The sequence below is a fragment of the Acanthisitta chloris genome, unplaced genomic scaffold (genome assembly GCF_000695815.1).
Source record: "Acanthisitta chloris isolate BGI_N310 unplaced genomic scaffold, ASM69581v1 scaffold11851, whole genome shotgun sequence".
Taxonomy (NCBI): Eukaryota; Metazoa; Chordata; class Aves; order Passeriformes; family Acanthisittidae; genus Acanthisitta; species Acanthisitta chloris.
Window position 1 is genome coordinate 8,180 of NW_008657685.1, and position 10,391 is coordinate 18,570.

The 10,391-nt window shown below is 47.7% G+C and overlaps 1 protein-coding gene across 1 annotated transcript in view; it reads right to left on the reverse strand.

Annotated features, from left to right (window-relative positions):
- LOC103811829 (solute carrier organic anion transporter family member 2B1-like) overlaps positions 1 to 7,519 on the reverse strand; it is a gene marked incomplete at its 3' end in the record, with an annotated part of 12,961 nt that extends 5,442 nt beyond the window's left edge. The window contains exons 1-3 of the mRNA XM_009084826.1: positions 7,439 to 7,519; positions 1,124 to 1,261; positions 860 to 1,022 (exon numbers count right to left, since the gene is read on the reverse strand). Of these exons, the coding sequence (XP_009083074.1) occupies positions 860 to 1,022; positions 1,124 to 1,261; positions 7,439 to 7,519 (382 nt within the window). The remainder of the gene's footprint in view (positions 1 to 859; positions 1,023 to 1,123; positions 1,262 to 7,438) is intronic.
- Between the last annotated feature and the right edge of the window lie 2,872 nt (positions 7,520 to 10,391).

A 10,391-nucleotide genomic window follows, 5' to 3' on the forward strand; every position in this document is an offset into this window, starting at 1 on the left:
GGCCTCCAAGTGACAAAGTTCGTAAGACTTTATCTTATCTACACCATGACAATAAGGGAGCAGTTCATGTGCATGAGGGCAACTTGGCTCAACTCATGGAAGATGAGAGCCCTGATGGCTGGAGAAGACCTTCCTGGTACCCAGTATTTCTCCGCTACATGGATGTGCTGAGAACAAAGGGAATAAGAGGCACAGCCTACATTTTCACTGTTTTCATGCTCTTTCCCATGGTTCCAGCTGTCCCCTGGCTCTGCTTCCCACCATCAGCTCTTGCCTCTCAGGACGGAGAGGATTTCGTTCTCAGAAAAATAACATTCTTTGAGGACAAACCAACAGTTTACAGCTCCCAAACCCCATAGGGAGGGTCATTTCATAATGGCTTTAAACCGAGAGAGGGCAGGGTTAGATGAGATACTGGGAAGGAATTCTTCCCTGTGAGGTTGTCCAGAGAAGCTGTGGCTGCCTCATGCCTGGGAATGTTCCAGGCCAAGGCTGGGCAGGGATTGGAGCAACCTGGTCTAGTGGAAGGTGTCCCTGTCCATGGCAGGGGGTTGGAAGGAGATGATCTTTTAGGTCCCTTCCAACCCAAACCACTCTGTGGTGTGGTTCTGTCCTATTTCTATCCCAAAAGGCCTAAAATAAGTTCCTAGAGCACTTACTGGCAACAGACTGGTCATACTCATAGGGTCCAGTTATGAAGTGGGGGATAGACATGAGGAACCCAGCCAAGGAGACCAGGATGGCACCGGTGCCAATGAAACGAGGTCTGTGCACTCGACTCCCAAAGTAACTGATGAAGACGATCAGCAACTCCTATTTCTATCCCAAAAGGCCTAAAATAAGTTCCTAGAGCACTTACTGGCAACAGACTGGTCATACTCATAGGGTCCAGTTATGAAGTGGGGGATAGACATGAGGAACCCAGCCAAGGAGACCAGGATGGCACCGGTGCCAATGAAACGAGGTCTGTGCACTCGACTCCCAAAGTAACTGATGAAGACGATCAGCAACGTGTTCCCAACCTGCAGCAGGACACACAAACCAAGAGGTCTCACAAGGGAACTGGAAGAGCATGGGCAGAGCATTCACCGGGGAGATTAGGAGAAGCAAAGATGGTGTTCACCTCATTAAAGGAAGCGAGCAGCCCTGAGGTCTGGCTGGAGAGGCCATATCGTCTCTCGATGGTTGAGATGGAGCTCTTCAGATAGCCAGAGACCAGGAGCTGGGAGAGCTGCAGCAGTCCATGGCAGAAAACAAAGAACTGCCAACACAAAAAGAGAGCATCCATCACAGTTACTGAGAGCTGCAGTGTAACAGAAAGGCACGAGTCTTGAATATAAACCTTTGACCACAAGCCTTTGAAATATTACCCCTGCTCTGCCACCTGTGAAATCTCCTGACATTAGGTCAAAGACATTAAATAGTCCTCTGCCAAAAATGATGACAGGGTCAGTCTCTGCAAGGAGGGTGTAATTTCTTCAGCTGAAAAGTGAGTTTTGACAAACATATAATTTCAGTTGGGATGATGCTAGTTTTTGTTGGCTTTGTTCCTGAGACTCAGCAGCAGAAGTGGGAGGTTGCACAACATTCCTGTTCCCAGCCAGCCAGAGGCAGGCAGCCATCCCCAGGGCTGAGAGCTCTTCTGGGACAGGAATGAACCCTTCCAAACACAGCAACAAACAACTTTAGAGAGCCAGGAGAAGGTCAAAGAGAAAAAACCAGACTTTTTGTTTTCCTTTCCTTCTTACAAAGCCCTGGATGTAAAGGACATCTCCTTTGGAAAATGTGATGGTTCTTTACTACTTCCAGAAGGAAACCTTGTCACAGACCATCATCTCCCAGAAAATAATCCAACCTCATCTCCTTCTGAGTTTGGGATGTGCTGGTGCTGGGCTGCCCAGACAAACACATGATTCAAGCTGCCTCACCATTACAGAGAACAGCATCCATCTCCCTGGTCCTCTCACAGAAGCATTTTGCAAGTGTGAAATGACCTGTCCCAGGAGGGATGAAGACCACCTCCCCTTCATCCACAGCTCTGCAAAGTTCTCAGCAAAGGAAAGGAGCTGCCAAGCCATCTCCTTCCCTGCTGCCACGTGTTTCTCCACAGGCATTCTTCCAGTCCCCAAATGAGTTAAACAAACTAACCAGCCCAAACAGTCCCATACCCTAAGGAGTTGGACCACACATCTCACTGCAGGACAGGCTGGATACCCCTGGTTCTTCTAGAGCTGCTGCCCTCAGCCTTGGATGACACCCAAACCCTCACGGCACTGCTTTTTGTAGAACCTTTTTGCAATCACTGGCTAGAACACAGCATTGCTCTGGCTCTGTGTATTTTGCAGCCAGCTCCCATCACACAGCAGCCTCACCCAGAGGAGCTGCTCAGCCTGGCCTGGATTGCTGCTGTGTCTCATTCTGATCCAGGGCTGAAATGGACTCACTGCCAAACTGGACTGCTTCGTAAGCCAAAGGAGTATTTACAGCAGAAAAAAAAAAGGAAAAAGAGGATAGTCAAGCTCCCTTGGATCTCTGAGAACTGCAGCACAGGGGTATGTTTACACCACCCAATGCGATGGGTTGGCATCAAGCAAACCAGGATGCAATCCAGGACCTTCCCCCCTTCCAGGCTCATGTCACCACTGATGGGTGCAATGTGTTTGGACTAACAAAATGTTACCCAGCCAAAAGAAAGCTTCCCCAGAGTCAGCTTTGCTAAAACTCCTATCTTCCTACACAATGCTGGCCATGTCCAGGCTCTGTTTCCTGAATACATGAGTTCAGATGGAAAGGTTGAAGCCACATTAATTTATTCCAGGCATCCATAGCATACATCCCAATACGTATCTAAGTCCAGGACCTGGTTTACATCAGCTGAGCAGGTGCCCACCACTGCCTCACATCTTCTTCAGCTCAGGACGTCAAAATGGGTTGGGAATCTGATATTTTATTGTCCCCGATCTAGGCAGAGTAAAGCACAGAAAAGAGTGATGGCCCTGCAAAGGGGCTGTTTGCTGTTAGCCATCAGATCACAGCATGGCGGGTCTTCTGCCAGGAAAAGAAAGAACAGACTCCTGGATTTTAGATCTGCTGGATATGTCCCTCTTTGCCTTTGGTTGCACATGTGATGCTGCATTTTGTCCTGCAGCAAAAATCGCTTGTTTACATTGCTGTATCTGATCAAGACATCCTTAACTTTTATGATCCAGAAAGATGCTTTTCATGCCCGGAAGGAGAGACCATTACTGACACCAGTGTGAACCTTGGAAACAGAGGGAGATAGTTCCCCAAGGACCAACTGCTGCAGAGCATAAGCTCAGCTCTGCTCTTGAGCCACAGGGCATCAATGCCTACAGCATCTCCAAGTTGTCAGAGGTCATGTGGACATGTACACCAACATGTGCTTCTTCTGTCCCAGGAGATCTCAGCAGGGCTGAGAAGGCAACACACTAAAATCTAATTATGTCTGCTTATCAGTTCCCAGGAAACAAAACTCCCAATCTAGAGTATCCCTTTCCACCCTTTTCAAGTACAGGCTGTGAATCTTGTCCACATGACAAGCCTAACATGGGCTTTAAAGATGGTTGTGACACCAGGAGCCATGATTCAGGTCTCTCCCATTCAAATACATGACTGCAAGCCTAGTTTTGCTTGAGTCCCAAGGGTTGAGTCTATACTTGTAAATGAAACAGGCCAGAGGTCATTTTCTGATGCCAAGGCTGGTGGAAACAGAATAGTGTGCATCCACCCTATCAAGCTCACTGAGCCTTCAAAATAGGGCAGCTTCACCCAAAATGCTTCTTGAGAATGGTCCTCAGTCTTCAGGTTTTAGAAAAGTCGGAGCTGGCTCAGGGCTAAGTCATGGAGTAGGTGATCATTCAAAGGTATAATCAGATGAGCTGTAATGCTGAGGTTTTTTGAGGGTCTCACTATGGAAAATGCCCCTCTATCCCTGAAGGTGCTGATCTGGGGACTGGTGTCCATGTGCATCCCTGGTCTGTGCTGGGGTGAAGGTGCTGGGCAGGCTCAGTCCTGTCCTTGAGATCACAGAATAACAGAATGGTTATGATCATCTCATTCCACCCCCTGCCACGGACAGGGACACTTTCCACTAGACCAGGTTGCTCCAAGCCCCATCCAGTCTGGGCTGGAACACTGTGAGGGATGGGGCAGCCACAACTGCTCTGGGCAACCTGTGCCAGTGCCTCACCTCCTTCCCATGAAGGCCAAGCAATGCTCATAGCACCTTCCTTCTACATCAGTAGAAATAAAACAACTCAGAGAATCCAAACAAGCACTTACGTAGGCTGAGGAGGAAGGAAGGGAGAGGTTTAGTAATGACATTTTTAAAGAAATGTCTATGAAGTATTATTAGAAAAGCCTGTGTTGAGATAACACCACACATCATGCTAGACTAGTACTTCAGACAGAAGGTGCTTGGTACTGATGAACCCTTGCCAAAAACAAGCCCCCTGCAGCGCCAGGGTGCAGAGCAACCTTCTTCCTCCAGAGCTGTGCCACTGCCAGTGAGGCACAGAGAGTGCCTGAGGCATCTTCCCAGAGGGAAGCACAGCATCTCTGCCAGGTCTTTGGTGAGGTGCCCTCACTCACAGGCAACAATGTCCCAATTCAAAACCCACAGCCTGCACAACCAGCTCTGGGATGAGCACATCACACATCCAAGGAGGAGCTTCTCTCCAGCCTTACACTCTCAGAGGAACTTGCTGCTTTTCTACTTTTCTATATAAATTTTCTTATATTTCTGCTAGCTTTGCTCTAGTAAGCCTTGCATCACGTTGGTGAGGTATTGCTGCTCCCACTCCATGTGTGTAAGAGAATAGAGAAATACACTCCTACGCAGTCAGTAAATTGCAGACCTGGGTATTAAACACCAGTATCTCCTCTCTTGGTGGTCTGAATAAACCTTCTTACAAAGCTTCCATGTGTTTCTAGTGTTAATTGTGAAGTTTGGCAACAAATTCTTCCTGTAAGGGCTCTGAAAGCTGCACACGCTGTCCTGCTCCAGTCCACACAAGGAAGTCCCTATCATGCTGTTTCCATGTGTTTGTACTATTTTAGAAAAGTGTTTTGTGCCTTAGCATGTGATAAAATCCTCTGCGCTTGGCTGTGCTTACAGAAAAAGGGTCTGGGAGGAATCAGGTTATTCCAGTTTAATCCCAACCAGTTTGATTTGGCATGTAACTGGGCACAAGCATTGCACAGACCCACTTGTAATAAAGGGCTGGGGCAGGGACAGCTGTACCTTGTTCTTGAACTAAAGCACAGAGCAGAAAACACCAAGAGCTGAAGCTCCCACAGGGGGTGAATGTCCTCAGCCAGCTTCCCAATAGCTTTAGGAAGTGCATATGCACCTGCTATGCCTTGAGGAGGATGCTTAATCTTAGAATCACAGATTGGTTTGGGTTTGAAGATCATCTCATTCCAAACCCCCTGCCATGGGCAGGGACACCTTCCACTAGACCACGTTGCTCCAAACCCCATCCAACCTGGCCTGGAACACTTCCAGGGATGGGGCAGCCACAGCTTCTCTGGGCAACCTGTGCCAGTGCATCACCACCCTCGCAGTAAAGAACTTCCTCCTAATATCTCATCTACAGCTTACTGCTCCTTGAAGTCAAAACAAGATGATGGATTTTAATGGAGGCAGCAGCAGATTCCATCTGTTCTGATGGACTCTAGGAGTTCATCTCAAATATCTCTAAAGTCTCAGAGACCATCAGCCCCAGGAGTGCTCCCCAGGACAGTTTTCTGTTATGTCCCTCAGTTGCATTTTGACACATGGCAACTAGTTTTTGTGACACTCTCTCTCTGGAGATATAAATATATATAAAAACTGCAGCGCTGTGATTTTTGGTCCTTCAGCCACTTCAAACACATAAACCACATTGTGCAATGCTTTTGTGTTTCTGCAAGTACCATGCAAACCGTGGTCTGGAAGTTTTGTTTTCTGAGGAAGTAATTTAGAAACCGGACAGGGTGGCCCAACTTCTTGAAAAGAACGACAGAGATCTGGGGGAAACATCCTGTGCTGAAGATAATTGTGTTCTTGGTGACATGCTTGGTCAGCTCTGCCTTGGGGATGAAAACAAGTCCTTCGGGAGTTTAATGTGAAACACAGGAATGGAAGAGAGGTTTCACTCTTCTTCTCTGGCGGCTGCAGCCAGGTTAACCCCTGGCAATACCAGGATAAACCCTGGCCATGGCAGGATGGTGCCTGGCAATGGCAGGATAACCCCTGGCAATGACATGATGACGCACCTGACAGGGTAAGATAATGTTTGGCAGATACCTTTGCTCAGCAAAATAGAGGTTGATTCTGCTTACAGACCTGAGCTGACTTTCCACCTCAGTGCAATGGGATTAGAGTTGTAAATATAATCTTGCTGTAAACAAAAAACAAACAAACAAACAAAAACCCAAACCAAAACAAATAAAACCCAAACAAACAAAAAACATCTGAATGGGCTAAAAAGTGGATTGGGGAGACACCTCAGGACTGTACAGCACTGTGCCTCCAGCCTCTGCAGCTCTGGTGACTCATTTTCCTTCTGCCACAAGGGATGAGGGGGATTAAATTCACCAGCATTTGTGAAAAAAAACCCCTCATACTCCAAAATCTTCCCCACATAAGTGATAGAGAAATCTCAAGCCTTTAACACTGGCTGTCTCCTTTTGCTCTGTGGCCTGGTGAGACTAACGAGTCAGGTAACTGGCTTTCAACTACACAGAATGTATTAACAAATTGATGTTGTCGTTACTGATAAAATGCAACTACTGAGCCAAAAGGAAATGAAGCAGATGCTGCAGGACAGGGGGAGTCATGCCAGGTGCATCCTGTAGTTCTGCAGAGCCCCTCAAACACTCACCTGGAGGACCTGAGGTTGCACTGAGTCCAGGAGGACACTTACAGTATTGCATTGCTATAAGACTTTGAAGAATGGCTTCCCACAGCCAGAGGGTTAGATGGGATATTGGGAAGGAATTGTTCCCTGTGAGGGTGGTGAGGCACTGCCACAGGTTGTCCAGAGAAGCTGTGGCTGCCTCATCCCTGGGAGTGTTCCAGGCCAGGTTGGATAGGGCTTGGAGCAACCTGGTCTAGTGGGAGGTGTCCCTGCCCACGGCTGGGGATGGAACTGGATGAGCTTTAATGGCCCTTTCAACCCAAACCATTCTGTGATTCCCTGAAGTTAAATACTGCAGAAGCTGGAAGCTAAACTTGCATTGCATCACTGCTGTCACACTTTTGGATGGAGATCTCTCCACATCAAATAGCACTTCTCTCTTGGGAAGCACACAAAGCATTTTCCAAATACATTTGGTAATCAAAAATCCTATCAGTGCCTTCTGCATAAAGCTAAACTCCTCTTTACCAGGCCAGTAATCCAAGGGAGTATTCCAGAAAGCAAGAGGTATTTACCTTGATACTCAGGAATGGATTCCTGCAGAGTGTTTTCTGGGATGGATCCTGGAAGCTGCTCTTTGTAGTGGTGCTTGTCATTCTGTCAGGCCAGGTTTATCCGCCTGTCAAAATAAATCATTCAGCACAATGCTCAGTTGCTCTGCCTGAATTCCCCTTGCTCAGCACGGCAAAATCCTGCTGTGCTCTGCAAACACCCACACAGCAGGCACATGGTGTCCTAAGCAATTCCTAATTATTCCTGGGTTTCATTTTCTCTGAGCACCTTGCTTCTGCAGAGCAACAGAGCAGCCTGCAAAACGCTAATCATCAAGAGACCTGAGAGGTCAAATGCTGTTCAACAGAATCAAGAACAATATTGGATAACATTATCTGAGTTGGTTTAACATTGTTATTGCTGACCTGGGTGATGGGGCAGAGTGCACACTCAAGTTAGCTGACAGCAGATCCAAGACTGGGAGGAGCAGCTGACACAGCTGATGGTTGTGCTGCCATCCAAAAGGACCTCAACAGGATGGAGAAAAGGGCATTGATGAACCTCAATGGGCTGGAGAAATGGGCATTGAGGGATCTCAGTGGGCTGCAGAAATGAGTTTTGAGGGACCCAAATGGACTGAAGAAATGGGTATTGAGGGACCTTAATGAGCTGGGGAAATGAGCATTGAGGGACCTCAAAGGGCTGGGGAAATGGACATTGAGGGACCTCAGTGGGCTGGAGAGCCTCATGAATTTCAACCACCTAAATTTAACGATGCAAAGAAATTGGGAAGTGGGAAGCCAGCCCCTCACCCCTGCTCCCTGCACGGCTGACCTCCTTCCCTTCTCACTGCACCCTCAGTCCCTCCTCCCTGAGCGACAGATGATGTCTTTGTTGGTGTTTTAGTCTCCAGGCTTCCTGCTCAGGAAGCTGCATTGTTTGGAGGCACGTTAAACCCATTAGACTTTAATTTGTTGTTCAGCACTTGCTAATAGATGTTTTCACCTCAGCAGCGTCTGCAAGCTCTACGGCAAATGGGGTGAAAGGCTTTGCATTATTATTTTGTGTAATTCTATTTCCCCCATGATGAGAAGAACAGGAGTGAGAACGATAGCCTCAAACAAATTAACAAAGGCATGGGTTGATGTAAATTCTAGCAGGAGGAGACTGCCTTCCCTGTGGTGTTTATAAACCCTTAAGCACAGTGTACAGGAGAGGCAAATTCTGGAGGGGACCTGCACATTGCTGAGTTACAAGCTCCACAGTATCCTCTGCAGAAAGCAATTGCTGCCCTCGGCCCCATTTCAAGAGATATTGCTATAACGAAATCCAGGATGGGATCAATACAGTGAAATCGATCGTAAATTAAAGCAGCCATGAAAAGCTCCCCTGAACCTCTGGAGGGCTCAGCAGTGCTGGAGCAAAGGCACCTGCCTGGCTCTGGGAGCAGTGCTGTGATGAATTGTTGATTGCTGCTGGAGCCTCTCGAAAGCTCAGGGGTGACACAGAGGGAAGGGAAAGGGTGGGAAACCAAGGGAGGAAATGAAAAGGATCCTGAGCCTGGATTTCCAGGGATGGGCATGTTCATGGAGCAGAAAAGCACTGTAGGCTTAATGCCCTGGTTAGCTGTGTTAGCCTTTGCCAGCCCTCCTCACCAAAGATGCAATTAGACCTGCAAACCACAAATTCTGTGCTCTGTAGTAGTGCTTTGGTCCCCCTGCCCATCCTTTCCAGGCCCTCTTTTAAATATGTGCATCTTTTAACCCTTTGGGGTGTCCAGGGAGCTGCAACATCTCTTCCCCAAACACCTTTCAGAGTCTTCTTGGGAGAAGAAAGCAGTAGAAAGCACTGGCAGAAATGTTTTCACTAATCCCTGCTCAGGAAAGTGTAAAAGTCCCTCACCCTTTGCCATGCACCAGAATCACCTCAAATCTCCCACACTGTTATGGAGGAACTTGGTTCTTCTTTTCCCAGGGATGTCCTTTGCACTAAGGACAACCTGCATCACCAGTTAGCAGCCAAAGATGCACAGCCATGTCAGGCTCCATCCCACCATCCACACCTTCATCTCACCTCCAATGAGGTGTCCTACTTCCATTATTACCTGTGGAAGAGGGAGGGTGGCTGAGGCTCAAGGGAAAATGCTCAGCAAAGACTTGAAACACTGCAGAGGTTTGCCAACAGAAATGAGGATAAACCTATTGCACTTAGACCCTGTCCATCCACAGCGCTCCTTTAGGAGTACAATCAAAAAGTACTTTGATCCAGCACAAAGGACAAAAAGCAGATCAAATAAAACGGCAGATAAGACTCAACTGCTTAAAAAACCGAATTGCAGGAAGACATCAGCATGCTAAGGCCACTCTGGTTCTTGTTCCCTTCGACTGGATTGAGCCCAGCTGTGGCAGCATCCTCTGGGGATGGCACTAGCTTGGCAAGAGCCATGTTTTTCTCCTAGTAGATAGACATCTCCAGATGGAAAAAGGATTATTTTCATTTAAGGCAATTTCTTCCAGATTAGGCCAAGAAGTCTGACTCAATCCACTCCTCTGCAGGCAGGAGGCAGAACAGGATGAGAGCTGCGGGCTGGGTATAGCAGGAAAGGAGGGAAAGGAGGGATGAGATAGCAAATACCACGAGATATTCTTACAGCTGAGGAAGAAGACAGCAAAAAGAGCAAAACGCAAGGGGATTGGGGTGGGGGAATATACCTGCTCATATCAGATCTGCAGCCCTCAGCTCCCTGATGGCCCAAGCCTCCTCCAGCACCCCAACAAAGAAGATACACAGTGGGAACTGCTACTCCTGCCTTGTTCCAGGAACACCAGAATGTTCACAGTGTTACCAGTGGAGCAATAGATAACGGGAAAAGGTGAAAAATGATCCATTCCAAAGTGGCAGACCTTGATTTCAGGAGTCTGACCCAAATGCACTCCCAGCCCAGCCCTAATATCTAACCTAAATTTTCCCTCCTTC